This window comes from Argentina silus, assembly GCF_951799395.1.
Source record: "Argentina silus genome assembly, chromosome: 7".
Lineage (NCBI taxonomy): Eukaryota > Metazoa > Chordata > Actinopteri > Argentiniformes > Argentinidae > Argentina > Argentina silus.
In genome coordinates, this window is record NC_139661.1 from 5,286,624 (window position 1) to 5,306,873 (window position 20,250).

At 41.3% G+C, this 20,250-nt stretch overlaps 1 protein-coding gene across 1 annotated transcript in view; it reads left to right on the forward strand.

Moving 5' to 3' along the window:
- Positions 1-4,622: 4,622 nt before the first annotated feature.
- cfap299 (cilia and flagella associated protein 299) overlaps positions 4,623-20,250 on the forward strand; it is a gene marked incomplete at both ends in the record, with an annotated part of 70,965 nt that continues 55,337 nt past the window's right edge. The window contains 2 exons of the mRNA XM_083673120.1: positions 4,623-4,733; positions 7,040-7,170. Of these exons, the coding sequence (XP_083529246.1) occupies positions 4,623-4,733; positions 7,040-7,170 (242 nt within the window). The remainder of the gene's footprint in view (positions 4,734-7,039; positions 7,171-20,250) is intronic.

Below are 20,250 nucleotides of genomic sequence, written 5' to 3' on the forward strand. Positions count from 1 at the left end.
GTACAGTACAGTATGTATACATTTCAACAAATAACTACAGGCTTAGGAAGTCTAAAATCCAAACTTTTTCAGCAGACAGAATGTAAACATTCATTCTTAATCCTTAATTTCTTCCCATCCTGTGCTTTATTCATCAAAATACTTGTCATTAGGTAAAGGTCTTATATCAGATGGCTTTAAGTGATGTTTTACCGGAGCATTATACAACCTGCCTATTCTGTACCATACCTACCAAATTTAGCTTCAATACTAATGCAGTGAAAGAAGTTGAAACCCCAACAGGCCAAATACAACTGCACAAGCTGTCCCTCCTTGTCCAGCTAACTCAATCACTGAAGCAATGCTAATCTATTCTAAGTGGCATGAATGTTTCATCAACTGCTTCCCCATTCAGCATGTATTGTAATTATGTTCAACACCATACCATTGACGGGAACAATATGGTGGCTAAATAAGATGATTTATGTCACATTCCCCTGTATTACGAGACACATTTATTTGAGGCATTTAAGTTTCCTCTAAAGAAGAAAACGCGGGGAATTAATTTTCCACTGGGATGCTTTATCGGTACTTAACCAGCCACAGACAATTATATTCATAAAGGCTTACTGAAGCACGCTGCCAAGCCAACTAGCTGTTCCAACAAACAATTCAACACATTTAAATTAAATCTCTACACCTGTGGGACCCAGGGGTGCATTATGGGATATCAGATCATAATGAGTATGTACAGTATTGAGCATTAGGGAGAATTCCTGGGGATTTTGGAAGTGCCAAACAGTTTTTCCTTCCATCTTTTTCATAGGTTTATTTCAGTTAGGGCAGTGTTTTAGGATCAGAGTTGCTTAATAGTTAATCTTAGCTGGCAAAATTGGTGAGATTAACTATTTTCATGGTTTCTGAATACTGTGTGGATTGTAGAAGTTCAGCTCAGCGAGGTGAGGTCAGTTGAGGTTAGGGGAGGATAGAAATCCACTGAGAACAGGGGGATATTATCCACAAAGGCTAACTAGAGACCTCTGTAGTCATCATATAATATAATAGTTTTTGGATTGACACACTGTTGGGAGGTTAACCTTGTGTATTTTCAATCCACAACATGGAATATGAAAATTTGGTACTGCACCTTATCTCAACTGGAAATGCTTGGTCCAGTGAAGCTTGACTCCTCTAGGCTGCACCTGTGGTATGGGAAGCAAGCACACCTGAGGGAAGAGAAAGCATCAAATGATGTTTAAAAACTGAGATTTTTTTTTATGGGAAATCTATTCTATACTGCAACTTTACATGAGATGAACATAAGACATTAGAAAAGAGATTCTCAATTTGTTTTCTCTCTCTACAAGGTAGAATATTCTCAAAGCTGAATATGCTGAATATGAACAACAGAAGTTACGCATACATAATTCATGCTTGTTGTTAATAATGAAGGGAGTCTTTATGTCTAGGTAAGAAAATATGACAAAAGCTCAAGAGTATACTGTAGGTTCAGTTTGCGTGACAGTGTCTTTGTTTTCATTTGATCTTGAAGGAACTAGCCATACTCCCCCATGAACTGAGTTAACTGAGTTATAACACAACTCACAATACCCTCCTTACACAACCTCAACCTAGATGCATCTGAAATTAATTCCAGTGGGTCTGATTCTATTCTTGTTCTTTCCGTTTGTTTGCATTTATATTAGGTATGGTATGACCATGTTGAAAGTTAGATAACTCTTGAGTGAGGGCATATTCATAACACCATAACATCATTTTCTTTGCAAGTCATAGCACAGCCATTAAAAACATTAAAATAGCGTGTGGGAAGTCATAGCGTGTGGGAAATTAAACAAAATGACAATAAAAAAAAACAATAAAGACAGCCAAGAGTCACACAGTAACAGCGTAAACTTGAAAGAAGGTCTGGAACATTCCCAGTGAAAATTCATTCTATAGTTTACAGTCTTGGACATGTGGTGGTGGCCATGTGCTTCATGATATTCCCTTAAGGAGCCCTATGGAATTGTAATGCCGAACTATAAATGTGTCTGTTTCTGATGCACAACAATAACACAAATGATTTGGCCTACATGTAGGCCTATACTTGAGAACAAGATGTTAGCACTTTAGATATCAAGTGTGCACATATGCAAAATCCTAGCATAGGCCCTAGTCTATATCTTATCATTAGTTAATCTCTGAATGCAAGTTGAGTTGACACTCCTTAAATCCTGTAACACCAGATACATGGGAAACCTCCTCAATTTGCAATTCTGAAGCAAAGGAAACCTCCAGTCCAGTAACTTGCGGTCTCCTGCGGTGTCACACTGCCTGTAGTGTGCGGATATTGTTAAAGGTAGTTAAATAAATTACAAAATCACATATTTGGTTTCTTAGCCTGAAAGGAGTCTATCGACAAGGTCAGACTTCAATCCATGCTTTGGTTCTGTTTATCTGGGCATTGTCACTAACCTCTAATGGTTAGCATTTTTATCCAAAAACCAATGGAAGTCAATGGTACCTAATTTAGCATGATTGACAGTGCCCAGATAAACAAAATCAACATGCGGATTGAAGTCTGTCCTTGACCATATAAACTCCATTCAGGGAAGGAACCAAATAGGTCATTTTGTAATTTGGCTGAACTATTCCTTTATTGCACACATTAATGTGCATTAATTCTTACCCATTCAGTGGCTGGGAAAAGCATATATATGCAGTATATGAAGCTGTAAAGGGCCTTTCCTGCTTATGTTCTGTGTGAATGAGGATCTCTAGTGGTGAATCATTAAACTACACTTGAGCGCAGCCTTCATTTCAGTAAAATACACTTGAGGTGAGGTGAAGCTATGCAAGCGTGTGATCTACTTTAACCAAGGATATCATCACTTCACTTTTTGGCTATTTGCAAGAATGTTTTGAGAGGTTCAAAGTAAAAGTAAGAAGAACTAAAGATTGAGGGACCCAACTCTTCTAGAATGATTCCCGTCATTCGGCTTCACCGTGTGGCTTGCCCAAGTAAGTACAGCCACAGAATCTTTTCAGTTTGGAATGTCTATTATTGCGTAATCCATTTAAAATCTTGGGTTCTCTGGTCTAATACTAAAGCTGTTTTGCCTTGCTGTTATTAATCTAATACACGTTTTCATTGAAAACTGCTGCTGAAAGTGAAGGGGGACGCCATACCCCAGCCCAGAGTATGTTGAAGACGAGGATGAGGAGGAGGATAGTGATGAAGGTGAAACTACACACCTCCCTGATAACACCAAGGAATATTCCGGATTTGGGTCTTCACTATTTCAGTCGAACATGCAGGTGGTGGGATATGATGACACAGATGATGAGCGCGATGAAGAGAACGATGAGGTAGCTTTCTACAGTGGAGGTATTGCCCACAGCCCCCTGATGGAGAACAGTCCACCAGCTGTTACCTACCTACACACAGGTTTTGATGACACAGCTACAGGATTCCTCAGACTGCATGCAGAACATCACTCTGAATCTATATTCTTCCCTAAACTGGCTGCCCACAGCCACAGCACATCTACAACGCTGCCTTCTGTGTCAAAACGCTGTCGTGATGAATATGATACAGAGGATGATGAGGATGGGCCCAGCTGTAGTAGGAAAACAAAGGTTCACAAGATCAACCACGTTCTGCTCAGTCTGACTTTACCCAGATGAGGGAATGCCCTCGGATGTGCCCCGTTTCCTGGATCCTACCCCTGGCAGACTTAGCCCGTCACTAGTGGAGGACTGATTGGCATTACAATTTGATACATTATTTTCCATAATTCAAATGTACACAGGAAAGCTAGACAATACACAAGAAAGGGACTTAATCTTGAGTTTAGCTGCTCTCACATCTACATGACCAGGGAGACTACACTTCCAATCCAGAGTAACAGTAATAAACTTCACATGTGTAAAACATCTAGAACACATAATCTAAGGCATGCCATAATACGTGCTCTGGGAAAGGAAGACATATATGAATCATTAATGGATGAAACAACCGTATATACATATACACTCACCGACCACTTTATTAGGTACACCTTGCTAGTACCGGGTTGGACCCCCTTTTGTCTTCAGAACTGCTTTAATTCTTTGTGGCATAGATTCAACAAGGTGCTGGAAACAATGCTCAGAGATTTTGGTCCATACTGACATGATAGCATCATTGCTACAGATTTGTCGGCTGCACATCCATGATGCGAATCTCCCGTTCCACCACATCCCAAAGGTGCTCTATTGGATTGGGATCTGGTGACTGTGGAGGCCATTGGAGTAGGCTATAGTGAACTCATTGTCATGTTCAAGAAACCAGTTTGAGATGATGTGAGCTGACGCGTTATCCTGCTGGAAGTAGCCATTAGAAGATGGGTACACTGTGGTCATAAATGGATGGACATGGTCAGCATACTCCGGTAGGCTGTGGCGTTTAAACGATGCTCAGTTGGTACTAAGGGGCCCAAAGTGTGCCAAAATATCCCCCACACCATTAGATATTTCCGTTAACGAGCAGTTGAACAAGTGTATCTAATAAAGTGGCCGGTGAGTGTAGGTCCGTCCAAAAGACAAGTGTTTACTTGTTGCTATGGTAATCGCTCAAGATACAACACTGTACAGCTTTCAAGATGGAGGAGGATAATGCTGCCGCCGCACTCGATAATATTGTGACAGAATTTCATACCTACGAGGATTTTCTTGACTCCCAAATCACATCTTTGGATTTGTATTACCTTGAGGTAACTTTTGATACTGTTGTTGCAATGATGTAAAGCAGCTACAGTGTCTCAAAAACCACACGACATGTTGATCCAGGACTGCAGGCATGTGCTGGTACAGTGATAACGCAGGTTAAAGTTGGCAGATAGTCAGATAATCTTCCTTTACGCAAGCTTTATTGCATCTAATTATCAATATGTATTTTGCGTCTTCCATGCTCCTCTTATTGCAAATTGAAGATGGAACAACTTTTGCCTATTTCTGTGCTTGAAGTGGAGCAAAACCTATTTGTTGTAGTAAATATTCGCATGAGCTAGGGGGTGGTATAGACCTGGCCAGTTCTAATATACCACTCTGGGCCTGGCTTGACGACTACATGGTGGGGAGCTGTCTCTCTGTGTGCTAGTTTAAGTAATGCTCTAATTTAGTCAGTTATAGGTTTGCCTAAACCAAAAGTTTAAAAGTAAAGTATAAATAAAACAGTTAGCTAGCCTACGCCTACATTTCAACTGCATCTTCATCAAAACATTCTCAACAATTATTTTGTCCTATTTTAAAGTGCCATCAAAAAGCAGTTCTAATCATGAGATGCAGGTTAAGAATATCAACTAAAGTTGTCCACTTGACGTTTAATATAAGAAAAAAACGTTCTCATCCACCCACATTGAAACTGTTCAAAAGAGAGAGGTTTCAGTTGAGAACAAATGCAGTAGGGCAGGCTACACAACCTCTTATTCATTCAAATCATGTACGCCTATAGGCCAACCAATGCTGTTGCTTGTGCCTATTCTAAAGTGACCCCCATGAATACCGGTAAGTAGTTTGACTGGCCCCTGATAGGAATGCCTAGAACATTTATATCTCTGACTGCTTGCTTACTTGGAATTCGTTAATGTGGTGTTAAGGAGATGAGGTCTGTAAACAAGTCAACCATTAGGTCTAGGGAGTTACCCAACATAATGTGTACAATGTGTGCTTTGTTTGAACTTATCTCCCAGGGGGAGAGCTTCAAACGGACAGAACTGGCCATCTTCATAAACATTGAGTAGTCTAAACATCCAGACATAAGGTGACAATGTGACTTTTCTAGAGGACTTTGCGTATTGAACCGCAAATTGATAATATGCTGTCTTCAACAGCTTGATCATGAGAAAACCTTCCCTTGTCTACAAATATCATATATTCCGTCTACATTTGTTTGACTGCAAAAACCTTCCACGATCAAGGGTGTTTGACTGTGAATTTCAGACATGGGCAGTACTTGAGTTCCAGTGTAGCCAGTAGATGGGACTATTGCTCAGAAATGACATAACCCAGCCACACACTGCTTGAACACCTGTGTCCACAGAGAGTTGAAAAGTGACACGTAGGCCTATCTTACCTGATAATCAGTTTAGGTCAAACATCATCAAACATAGTCACCTCTGTGTTGTGTACACAATGCAGTGCAACCCAGGTAATCTCGCTTGCACAGTCATGTCGATATTGATCAAGTGTGTTGTTGCCAACAATGGCTTTACTACCGATAAACTAACGTTCCTTGTTGCCCTTGTTTGCTTTCCTTTACTTGTGTAAACTTTGAAAAATCTGACCAGGATTAGGCTAGTATAGCACCTCAATACACATCAGAAATGACATAACCCACACATTAACACATACACATTAAATTGCAGAAAATCTAACAACCAATCCAAATATTAAAAAACTGAAATGTTGATTGATTGATGTTCAGCAAACTTATTTAAGCAAGGAAATCAACTGTGAGCAAATCTCACAGTCAAAGGGACTCAATGAGCCTTGAAAATTAAGACAATGAGTAGGCCTACAAAGGCCATTTTGAAACCCATAAAAGAACTATGAGACTTATTGCCGGTTCACCACATGAAAGTTGAAAGACATTGAAGTTTCCCTCACTTGAGGGCTGCCCATCCGAGGACTAAGCATGGGAAGAATAATATGTCATGGCAAAACAAGCCATAGGGTTGACACCATGGTTCGGTTCAGATGTCTTGATGACTTAGTCATGATATGCATAGATCCTAAAGACAAGTTTGCCCATATACATCTTGTTTTTTCCCACTTTTAACAACCCCCCATCCCCCTCACACACATGCACGCACACAACACACACACACACACACACACACTCTCACACACACACACACACACACACACATATTCAGTTCTTGTGCATGGTGGAGTGCTTCCCGCCTAAAGAGATGGAGAGTGGATGGGATGGAGGTGTTCGATGAGAAGGATGATTCTGTAGGTTACAGGCAGCAGTGCGGTCCCCTCCCTGACTCAATCCTTTTCATTGCTCCTCCAGGATGAGGAGTTGGCCCGCCAGCTGGTGGAGCTGGGCTACAGGGGCAGCGGTGAGGTCCTGAAGAGGGAGGAATTTGAGACAAGAAAAGCAGCTGCAGAGGCCTCCAGGCTGTCCAAGAGGAGCCAGCAGAAGTAAGTTCACTTCGCAAATGACCAGTGAGAGAGGGACGTTCCCCAAGGCATCTGTCTGTCTGTCTGTCTGTCTGTCTGTCTGTCTGTCTGTCTCTGTTTGTGTGACATGATTCTTGTCACCTTTGAGGAGTAGACAACCCAAGAGATGACAATGCTATCAAACGTTCCATGACTTTAACACAACTTTAAACTTGTACTGTAGTTGGTTAAAGAAACAAACAAATGAACTCTGGTTCATACTTGATTCAACAGTTGTATGGTTCCCTATCTCTTTCTATTCCCTCTATGCCCTTGTGTAACCAGGGTTTGGCCCTCTATCTAAACGTTCAGTTTAACGGCTCAACATCACCAATGCAAATATCATAAAATGACGACAAACTGCTCCTGAGAAAAGCATCACAGAGATATTGTGCTAATCCTAGATAAAGCCTTGTGGTTATGCCTTGTTTGATGACAAGCAGATACAGACTTGTGATAAAAACGTTCCCTCACACACATGGTTTTGGAGGTATCCAAACATGAACCTGCCCAGTGTTGAATTTGATTGAACTCTTAGATGCTTATCCAAAAGTGCAGATGTCTGAGGTGTTTTGTTTTTTTCAGCAACAAAACGCAGTGCTGAACATCAGTGACACTAGTGTAATGGGAGCCCCCACACCTGCAGTTACCGGCAGAGATATCAGGCCTAGAGTCTTTCATCTTGTCCCAACAAGAAATGGATCTGTGCTCTTTTAGGGGGAACAAACTGCTCCCTATCAAATGCACATATTAGTCAGCCTCTATTCTTAGGTCTATGTGGAGAACGTTCAAGAGCACAGGGTATTGACTTATTTTTTGCAAAGTGCTCCACCCTCAAAGAGCATAAGGAAAGAACCACTGAAATCTTGCTAGTGCCGAGCCTGTGAAGTTTGATACCCCATGACCATTGGCCACTAATGACGACCTTTTCACTGTGATCTCGACTTATTTACCAAAATAGTACTTACCAAATTATAGTAGGGGTACCCCCAAGGGTTATGCGAGCTAACTCGGAATAGAGGGGAGACTTTCAGTCTAGAGAAGAAAATGATAGTCAACATAACACATGTGTTATAAGTAAGCCTGGTCTTCCCCCTCCTGGCAGCTTCTTCAGTCAGTGCATTTTAATCATTTTCCTTTGGACTACCAGACACCTGTTCGTAAAGTGCAAAGGAAAAAATGAAGGATTTGGTTCAGATACAAAGCAAAGCCCTTGCCCTTCCTGGTACAATATACGTTTGAGCGATTTTCCCATGATCAATTTCAACGCGGTCTGTCTTTTCATTGGTGTTCAGCAGCGCAGAGATGGAAAAACTCTATTAATAAGAAGAGGCTCCTGCTGGGAAAGGCATCACTTGTAACTCTTTTACAGTCTGTTCTGTGCAGGACCCGGGCAAGTGGTTTTTGAATCCCCACCAGGGTAACTAGCCTATAGTGTTGAGGTTGACATTTAAGAAAGACCCTTGGCAGGAAATAATATCTACCTCTTGAGTAATAGTGATATCTATTTAGATTTTGTGAGATTGAAATTCATCCCGGAAAGTGCTTCTGATTCTAATGTTCAGGCATTTTGCTTGTCACAATCTTTCATCTCCCGTAATGTTACCTGAGAGACCAGTGTGGTTAAGCAATTTGTATACTGTATGCTTGATCTTGTATCCAATATGGGTCATTGCCCAAAATATAAAAATCATGTAGGTTGATACTGGCTTGTGTAAGCTTAGTTGCAACTGCAACCCAAGACTTTCGCTATGGGTTACACAAAAAGACCGACAAAAACAGAAAAACACACCACCACACTCTATTACTGAATAAAAACCTGCTTCAATATATCCTACTTGTTTGTTGTGTTGTTCTTTCTTGCAAAAAGTTGAAATGAAGTCAAAATACTCATCAGAAGAGATGATTGATCCGTTTTTCCTGTGGTGTATTGTGGGTGCCAGCTTATGCAAGCAACTTTCCACAAGAAAGAACAGCACAACAGACAAGCATCTTGAAGCAGGTTTTTATTCAGCGATAGAGTGCGACGGTTTTGGTCTGTCTTTTTGTGCAACCCATAATGGAAGCCTCGGGTTGCAGTTGCAATTAGTGTAGGCTATGCCTCCCATGTTTTTTCTATTGGCCAATTAATTGGATAAAGTCTGCATATTCCTTTCCATGAACATTTGACATCTTGAAAAAAATACCTTAGACCAACACCCACAGTCCTTTTCCGTCAAAGGTGGCAAGCTGGAGCTTTGTCTTCTAGCTGTTTAACTATCGACTTCCCTTTCCTTTGCGGTTTTCTGATTGGATCTCAACCAACCTGACCTTTTGACCCCCTGTTGTGGTCACACTGCGAAAAGACAGCCCCAAGATGCAATGTACCACCTGCAGAGGGCTTGAGCACAATAATGGTAGTGTTCTAAAAAGCCAGTGTTACTCTCACAATTGGCAGCAGTTCAGTAAACAACATGACTGAGTGACTTGTTCAGGGAGCAAGACTATTTACTTTAGACGTAGCATATGGCTGTAATGATATGTATGACAATAACAGTTATCAAATATCCATAATGCATTGACATTTTTCATGGCCTCTCTCTATAGAATGAGAGGGCCTGGCCTGAAAGCCCATTGTGAGTCTACAGAGACGTCATGTTATCCCATGGGTAGTCAAGCCGTTTCGGGAATGCCTTTGCCCTCTCTATAGGCCAAGCCTAGGTGTCCCAAGGTATTTTTTTCAGTGCACTGTCACTGCTCAGTGTTTTTCTCTTTCTTTTCTCTTCTTTTCAACCTCCCTGTGCTCTCTGAGACCTTTAGTGCCTGCAGGTGTATAAATAGAGCTGTTTTCAATTAAGGCTAACCTCGCCTGTAGCGTGCATCTGATCAATGAATGCCCCTGCACCTGTGGTAATAAAATACCAAGGGAGTGGAGATAGCGCTGCGAATGCTAATCAGATGTTGCCCTGTTGTTGCCCTGTTACATTCTGGAGGATAACATGCTCCTCTTGACAGGTCGGCTGTGAAATGGGGGCCTGGCCAGCACTTCACAAAAGAACAAACAAAGGAACTGTGCTCTCGTCAGACATTAGTGAAATTCAATATATGATTGAAAAAGAAAACTGAATGAAAGAGATGCTTAGTCAGTTGTGTGGTTGTTGGGTTAGTGTGAGACCTGTGCCAAAAATCGAGTCAAAATCAACAACAATTTTTTGTTCTGTTCATGTCATAGGAAGAATACAAAGCATGTTTTGTCAGAATTGTTTAACTCTTTTCAAAACCTTATATTAAGTATGTCTCATATCACAAGATCTTTGGAAAGCAATAGAAACATGTTTTCTTTAATTTAAACAGGACATAACTGTCCAGCTTTGATTTTATATTACATTTCTGGTCCATTTATCCCTCTTAAATGCTAAGACGTTTGACTTACCAGAGGAGGAGGGTCAGTGATCATAGGTGAGCAAATTGTCATTTCAGTACATTTAGTACAGAGTTGTCATTTCAGTACATTTAGTACAGAGTTGTCATTTCAGTACATTTAGTACAGACTTGTCATTTCAGTACATTTAGTACAGACTTGTCATTTCAGTACAGTATTTAATTAACATAGTTAATCGTCATCTTTGAAATTTCAGTTTGCATGTAATGCTTATTGTGTGCTTTAACAATGATGCGGATGCAGAGAATCCTTTTACCCACCAGCTAAGAAGAAGATCAGCTCAGACACACACAAATACCAGGTTTCTATGTAACTGCACTTGGACATTGTTTAAAGTGATTTTTTTTATTACTACTATCCTCACAAAACTCAATCTGGCTAGCTATTTTCTTGCTAGCAGTGGATGTTATAGCTGGTTGCTCAGTTACAGTGCCACCAGCACGATTCTAATGAGCCAGCACCAGATGAGAAACCGGGCAAGTTTTGGAGCGGCTCTTGCCGGTTCTGGGCGAATATTTGTACATTTGAAACTCTCCTAATCCAGGTTGGCACAAATCTGGCGTGGCTCTAAAGGGCCTGTGGAAACGGGGTAGAAGAGCAGAGGAGGAGTGTTGAGGAGATATGAACCTACAGTTCCTGGCTCCAGCCCTGGCTCTGGCCCAGCAGTTCATGTCAGCAGATGTCTTGACCTCGCGTGCTCGTGACAGGCCTCAGAGGCCTCCACAGGCTCCCCTGCCGCCCCCGGTGTCTAACCACAGCCATGCTCTTTGTCCATTGTGCTGCTACATTTTACAATCCGCCTCGAGAATTCTCCACTCTCCTCTACGTTAAAGAGAGCCATCACTCAGCACGCCAAGTAAAACCAATGCCGTGAACATGTACACGTACAGTAAATGCACTCCAGTGCTAATCCAACCCCCAGTTGCTCAGCTAAAATAAGGTTGTGGATGTTACTGATACAAGAAGTCTCACGAACGGGTCCTGGGCTGGTTTTCAGCAAGCAAACCCCTGCCACTCCACTAGTCTGGCACTGGCCTGAGGCTATGAGGTTTTGCAGGCTCCATTACATGTGCTGTCAGGCCAATTGCCTCCCCTGCACTCTGTGCTTTTGGATGAGTGTTCAACTGCAGAGCTCTCCCTGCCAGCTCCGTCCAGAGACACACATCCTGTCAGGCCCAGGCCAACCACCACATCCCTCCCATCCACGCAGCACACGGATCGGTTTATGCCACATTTGGACTCCGCAGGGCGGCAGTGATTGTGTGAAGAGCTGTCAACGTGGACCCGGATCTTAAGGTCTCAGAAGTCATCGCATATTTCACAGTAATAAGATGATTTGCACAATATCTGCCTCGTTTAGTGTATCTTAAGAGTCAAGTCCCAAATGTGCCTACTCAAAAGGTTGTTATTCAATACTTTACTTGATATGTCTTTTCCAAAAAATATACAGCTTCTCAAATCTATTCTTAGTACTGTCCAGTTCGTAATTTGTTCACAAATTTGTGTCCTTCGAAATAAGGAAGAAAATCATTTGACGCCGGACGTTGCATGGTAAAGTTAGCATGGGCAGGTGCAGACCATTCCGTAGCTAATGCGTAATTTGTATACATTTTAAGACTCATTCATAATAACAGATTGCTGCAAGAAAGAAGCACAATTTGTTTTGTTTTTGATGTGGTAAGGAAGAGAAGAAAAAAAAACGGTGACCATAATGAACCATTTGCTAGTAGTCTTTTTGATCAAGAGAAAAAACACCAAGCTTGTTTATCCACAATGCATTGATTAAATATTAAGCAAGCCAATTAAAAACGGTTAACCAGACTGAAGAATGAAACTGAAAATACATTTGAGTGCTGTAAAGTTGGGACTTTGTTCTGGTCTAACAAAAAATGTTCAGCAAACTTATGGCCATATGGCTGTGTGCTGTTTGATCTTGTAAAATGTACGCATGCACTGCAAAGAAATGTAGCAACGTCTTTCGTAAAACATTTTGTAATAGCATTGTCTCGTGAAAACAAACACGTGTCAAGGAATATTTGCTTTGTTGGCTAACACAAGCACAACTTGTGCCACATAAGATCCATGTAGTTACATAAATCTGATGGCCGTTTCTCTAAATGTAGTATGTATTAGCCATGTATGCTTTACATTTTTTTGTAACCAAACGTTAGTAGTTTACAACATGTGTTGGAGCAGATTTATCTGCTACTTTAAAGTATTATGTTTCAGCATGGAAATGGGCTATATTAAAATCAGCTGAGTAAACATCTGGATTCAGGGCATAGAGCTTCAACGTCAAGCTCCTTGTTAGACTCATTTACGAATGAATAGAGTTTGGATTGAGCAGAGGTAAGACCCTCCTATTTCAATTTCCTCAATAGAGATTTCCGATGGATCAATGCAATCTGGATCTTATGTTCTTTTAACAATATACTTGCATGTTCTTCCTTGAGACTTTGGTATGTTCCAAATGGTTTTGAATAAAACCTGACTTGGCAAAAACAGGCCTGAATATTGTACCAAAATATTAGACATAATGTCACCTTGCAAAACACTGGATGAACATTATTTTTCAGTTTGGAGCCTTGGAGAGAGTAACAGCCTATTCCACTTTGCCGCTTCAGCGTAGGCCTGCTTGCACCATGTGCGTTTGTGGTGGAGCAAAGATGCTGCTCATGTTGACAAGCTCCCTGGCTGTGAGTGCAAAGGCTGTGTTGCTGAGAGCTGTTGTGCAGAGGGGTCGTCTGCCTGGGACGCTCAGCGCTAGGAGCAGGAGAGGGTTGCACTTTGATGGCCGACCGAAAGTCTTTGAAGATAGACATCTTTTCTCCTTTTTCTCCCGCACTTTTATTCATGGTTGCATCAAGCCAGGCATGACTATGATCTTTGTGTCTCAAGTCAGCATGGGGAGAATGGGAGCTCCCCAGGAAAACAACCACAACATTAGGATGTGAGCAATTATGTGTAAGCAAAGATGTGTAATAAAAAACCCTGACACTAATGATATTCACCAGTGCCGGTTTCATTAGGCTTGGAGGACAGGGCTTTCATCTCCATTGTTTCCAGAGTTTTGTTTATTATGACCTATAGGCATTGAGTGAGTTATATTAAAAGTCATAACTGGAACTCAGTTTATTCATTATAATATCCATTTTAATGCTTGATAGCGAGATTACTGTTGATTCCCATTTCATTCCATTTGTTTGTTTCTTTCAATTCTCAGCTTAGACCCGATAATGAGTAACCTAGGCCTAATGATTTTTGTTTTGGTATAGTGTAAGCATGAGTAACGCATTCAATCACATTGATGCGTGGGGCAAGATAGTTTCCATTGATTTTGTTTCTGTTACTCCAAACTTTTTTTTAAGAAGTGGAGCCACTTATATGTACAGTAGCTGTATCACCATACTGTAAGTTCAAGAACATCTTGAAGCATTCAATGGTTTCATCAGATCAGTCAGTCAAAACCAAAAGATTGCAATGGGTAATGGGTTGTCATTGCTCAATCCATGATTGATTTCTTTTTAAAAGGCTTGCTCAGTGAGTCAAATGAATCATGCTTTTGATTTAGTGACAAAGAGGATTGTTGGGTGACCAGCCTTTAATCCTTATGCAGGGCATAAGTTTGTTAGAAATCTCCCTCCTTTGGCCACCACAACGAAATTCAGTTTGATGTTCCAAACAACAACATCCTCCCTAATAATAATATAAACCCACGAAATGGACTTGCAGCTGCCACCAGAGATAGAAAGGCAAAAATTGGTAGAACTCACCTAGAAGGCCCCAGGCCAGTAACAACATGTTTGTATACAAACCAAGTGAAGAAAACGCTTTCACAGTACCAAAATGGTGTCGATAAATAAAATATTTCTTTCAAGAGATCTCATTCCCTGATCACTACTGATTAAACATAGTCATTACAACCTATTGTACTGGACCTTTAAAAAGCATTTTTTTTAGATTTAGGCATAGCTCTTTTGATCACTTTGTTTAGCCTATCTAATGAACCTGTTGTTCATTTCAAATTGAAATGGCCATAAATCAAGGCTTTTGTTTAGTCTCCTTGTCATTCATTGTACCTCTCAAAATTAATAGCAACACGGCGGATTAGAGGATTTGTCATGGTTGAGGTGGCTTAGCCTTGCTGCCCTTTAAAGTGGTTGAGAGCTATGTACTGAGCTAATGCTAGCTAAACCAAAAGAAGCACTTGGTATGGTGTCTCCTTTCCTCTTTTAATGGAAACATGTGTTTGCTTGTTGTTTTCGGCCGCCATTTCCTCTTCACATGCCATTTGTCTTGTAAGCAGCGCTCCCACCGTATCCAAAGGGGCTCCCATCCAGTGGATGTACTGCTGCTCTCCAGGTCAGCCGCTCCACTGCCGTGTAAAAAGAGGTTTTTATTATGAGCTGTTACAGCGGTTAGCGACTTGCGGAGGTTGGGATGTGTTCAGCTTTATCCCTCACATCCTTTACCTCGGGCTCAAAGGTCTCTGATGTTTGATTACTCGCGATCGAACCCCCCCCCCCGCCGTTCTCCTCCTCCTCCCAATACCCCAGGTGCAGGAGTGGAAGTGGTTTTCACATTATATAGCCCTTGCCATAAAGCTAATAGACAGCACTGTCATCATCTGCTTTGTAGTTTGGGGTCCTGTAAATGGCGGATGTATATGATGGGTTCTGCAGCGAACTGTAGGTATTATGGCGAGCAGAGGTCCGTCCCTGGTGCAACGCTTGCTGGCTCACTGGATCCTGGCCAAGGACCACCAACACATTGGTTGATTTTCACCGCCTAGTTTACATACAGTAGGAGGGGGAACTTTACTGTAGTTCCGGAAGAGTCAAATTAAATCCCCCCCCCCCCCCGACCTGTTGAATATGGATTCAAAAGACTACAGAGCCCATAGGCCTATGTGAAGTTTTATATTTTTTGGCACCTGTATGTTCATACACTTCTGAGTGTGTAAAGGAAATGCTTCAGAAGTCACAAATAAAGTGTATTCAGAGTAAATTATTGTCATGAGGAGTTTAGATGATGCACAACATGTTGCCCTGTGGTTAAGTTACTTTTGCATTAAGATATAATTAAAAGCTACTACAAACTGATGAGACTGAAACCACATAGCCAACATGTGCAAACCAGATAGACACGGGGGAGGGGGTCTTGCTGTCGCAAATTAGGGATGTAGCTACTTGTTTAAAACTTCATAAACAACATAGACTTGTATTCCTAGACGAAGCTATAATGGCCTCTCCTTTTTGATTTCAATGGAATCTTCTCAAGAGTGCATCAGCCGATGATTTCGCCTTCCTGGACATTCTTGCTTCACTTCCTCACGAACTGCTTGTGCCCTATGCAGAGCCAATATTGTAAATGCTTATATCTAGGGCTGCGTACGTTTTAAAGAAAAAAAATCGGTCTCTGCGACATACATCTGCAAACGCATTGGTTTGTTTCAGAACAAACATTCTGTTCTTTATTTACTCTGTTTGAAATGTGACTTTACCAATGGGCTGTTAACAGGGAGATCTTCATCGCCCGATTCGTTGCCAAACTGTGCTCACACCCGTTGGGCGATAGGGATGAACAAGCGTTCCAATCCCTGGCGATCTGTGAAGAACCTAGGCCTAGCAATTTCATCCAGAGAAAATGTCCATCGTGACTGTGCTGCAAGGCTATTACTGGTCATTATGTTTAAGGAAACAGTGTTCCTGAGCTATACTGTATCATCATTTCCAAGACCTTATGCCTAACTATTTTTTGCTCTTGACTAACATGCATTACTTTGTAGGCCGAACACAATGGTGGAAGAAGTGAGGTGGCCAAAAACATGAATGATAAAGGTTTATGTTGGCTGAGGTTAATTCAAATTAATGTCAATTCATGCCCTGAATTTACTGAATTGAAAGTGTGTAAGTACACTGACAATTACAGTAAAGAACTTATAACTTTCTCAACTGGTTTTAGGTGAATTTATATTTTTTGGCTTGTGTTTTTAAGTTAATGATAACAGCTTATGTGTATGATTTTGTCATATTGATGAATTGAATGTTTATAGATTGCTGACAATGTGTCTTTGATTCTGTTGATACATATCCAAAAACATGAAAATGGATTTGTTGTATTTTTTACACATTCATGCTGGAATGTAAGTATAACCCCTCCTATTAGCAAGGGTGGCCACAAAGCACAATGAGGGGCTCAGGTAGAATATCGTGTGCAGCACATGTGTAACTGATACATTCAGCTCATTGTAATCAGAGGTGACAGAGGATTTAAAAAAAGCCCCAAATAAAGTAAATTGTCATGCTGTGCGGAATTTCCCTTGACGTCCACCAGCCCAAAATAATATTTTCCATAAGATTATTTTTCCCAAGTACTCTCAGGAAAAATATGCCAAGTACAGTACGTGTTGATTTTCAAGAAATCACTGTATTATTGAAAGTTCCCATCTGCCAGGCTATTGAAACCCCCAAACCATTGAAACCCTAATCTGTCTCAAGAATAAAAGATTAAATAATCTCATAACATCTGTTGCTCTTTGAGGTAAATTGTCTTATGTCAACGTATGTCTTCCTCACAAATGTCTAGCCAATTGCTGAGTATTTATTTGCAAAATTTAGGCAAAGCCAAGAGTTAAGGAGGAATGTTAAGCTCCTTAAACTTTTTAATGACATGCCATTAATTATGGGTGACTTTTTTTTGCTGAAACAAATTTTGGCTTTTTTGGAAAAGGAGACATCAGCTATTTAATGATAATTAGGGGTTGGTACGGATCAAATTTGTTTGGCAAACGTGATAGAATAGCACAAAGTTAGAGCTCAGGGCAATGTGCTGTATTGAATTTCTTCGGCATTCCCTGCAGTAAACATTGCTGTTCCTTTCAGCTGTGCAAACAGATAGTAAAATTGACTTGGAGACCAGTTGGGAGATAAATCATTATTGAGAGTGCAGGTCAGTGCATAGTTAGGTGAGCACAAGTGGGAACACTTTAAGTTAAAAAAGAGGGGTGTTTTGGAGGGTAAGCTCATGCACGGTAGTCGTGTGTGTGTGTGTGTGTGTGTGTGTGTGTGTGTGTGTGTGTGTGTGTGTGTGTGTTTATGTTTGATGGTAGTTCATTTTATTCACAACATAGTGTTCAGAGTAAGTTACTACAATAGCATTCCAAAAGAACCAAGCTTTTGATGGATACGAATTTGAAAAAAATCCAATCTGTTTATTTTGAATTAGCTATATCAAGTATTTCACAGACCCAGATTATTTATCATCCACCATAGCTTATTTGATTAAGTAACTCAAGCGCTTGTTTAAGTCAAACATCCCGCCCACAACAGAGGGGGCACAAGGGTATTTCACCATTTCTTTATTTAGGCTACATAGCCTTATTTATTTGTTTTATGGCTAATTTGTGTTTACTGTAGCCCCGTTATTTTTACTCATGGTGCATAGTGTTCTTGGCACACAAAAAACATCCAGTTTAAACATCAGCTCAACTTAGAGGCGTTTCAGAGCAGGGATAGGCCTCATATACAAAACACAGTTCTCCTCAGGTGATGGGCTCGGCCAGTTGCCATACAACATCCCCCTCTATTTCACCTCTCCCCATGTTTCAGATGACAACCTTGTTTAGTTTGAAGCCCCATCTTGCTTTTGAAAATTACAGTGAGACCTCTGCCTGTGGTATCAGAGCCTACTCATGCCAGTGGTCATCTGTCCAAAGCAAGCAGCTCCCCTTGAATCCTGTTTTTCTTGTGCTTTTAAGAGACCAAGAGAGAGGGAGAAAAAATCTGACCGGGAATACACTGACTGCCAACTTTAACCAGTAAAACGCAAAGTTCCTCCAAGAGACACAATCATACATTTGCGACCAACTGTTGATTATTCACTAACCTCTCTATTAGCCTTTCTTACAGAATTTCTAATAAGAAATCTTTTGTTAAGCTGTTTTAACTTTTATTATTACGGTGGACCCCATGTTGAGCTTTTTGGTGAGGAGCAAGGTTAAGAAATAACATCCAATTTGTCACACATTCCCTCATTCATCAGGTGCCTTCTCCACAGAATTTCATATTTAAACGTTGCTTATTTGAATGGGCTACGGCTATGCGGTGAAACCAATTGGGCCAAAAGACATTATGTAGGTGCTTTTCAAAACAACTGCCATGGGGGTTGCAGATTGTAGGTATCGCATGAGAGACGCTGAACCCATTTGCTAAATAAATTGTTTGAAAGATCATCTGGGGAGAAGGAAGGTCCAACGAATGGCCCTTGGATCCGGCCTTGGATGAGCATCCTTCACACTAATGCGGTGTTTATATGTCTGTAAACACACTGGTGGATAGTCGTTCAGCAGTGACAGCTGTTCACCCCCTGCAGAGACGGCTTGGAGCTTGGTGGTTTATTCCACTCCAGGAAAACACTTTCAGTTCTCTCTTCTTAGGGATCGGTGAGCTCATATGTTACCTCTCCGGAGTTAACCTTGTTCACTGCCTGCGTGTTTTCACATTCACTCTTACTTTCCGAGTGAGTGATTCTGCTATGTTTTGCCTCGGACAGCTAGATCTCTTTGAGTCACATTAAGATAATGAAGGCCTATGCAGGTCAAGGAAAAGCCATACAAGTTCAGCGCAACGGCCTGCTTGTCTGACTTACCCTATTGCATTTTGTCACATGGGAGTAAGATGCTGGTTAATATGCTGGCTTCATAAAGCCAGGTGATAAGCGTCATTATCTTCATTTCCTGTGAATGTCAGGGCCTACTTGCACCACAAGGTCAAAGACCAACGTGAGACACCCACAAGCAGTAATTCCAAAACACTCCAGAATCACTGCTAGATTGACACCCAGTCATTAGTTCTAATAACCACAGCGTAATGGCCAAAGTCTTGTTAATTCTCTCAAATGAGGCTTGATAAGAGATTTGTCGACGGAGGGAAACTGAAACACGCTCTTCTATATTATTTGCCAAGGTATTATTTTCCCTCCAAGCGTGACTGTGTGTGTTTCTTTAGCTACTGGATGGGGTAACCCCAGTCACTTGCCTCCTCAACACCTGTGTTTACTTTGGGGCCTCGGCCTCCATGACCCAGCAGCAATCCTTCACTCACTCAGGAGATGGAGTGAGCTCCTAGCCTCCAAATATGTGCTGGCCCTGCACTTTCACCACTATGTGATTCCTCTAAGACTTTCATTATGGGGCATGGGCCAAAGACTAGTATAAATTACATTCCTTTTTCAAATTCTAGTATATTTGAACACAAAAAGAAAAAGAAAAATGCAGATCCTGTTCTCTATTATTGTAATTTAAGCAAAGTAAGGAGCGGGAAAGGGACGTTTTTCAACAGGAGTTGCGCTGGCAGGCGCAGTGCAAAGCTCTGTGGGTGGAGGGCAGATTCAATGAGCCATTATACTGGCAGTAGGTGAACAACCTCCCCCTGACTAGTGCAGCAGAAGGAAATGGGACCTGTGAATCTGAATGTAGCCAGGTTTAGTTTTTTTCCCCCATCCTCCATGAACTCAACTGTCACCCTCAATGCGGCCTGCATCCCGCTGCTTCAAGTGTCCCTCTTTGTTAAGTTGGAGGAGGTCATGTGGAGTTTACGACGAATAGCGGGCCTATTACAGCTCATTATTTATTCACCGAT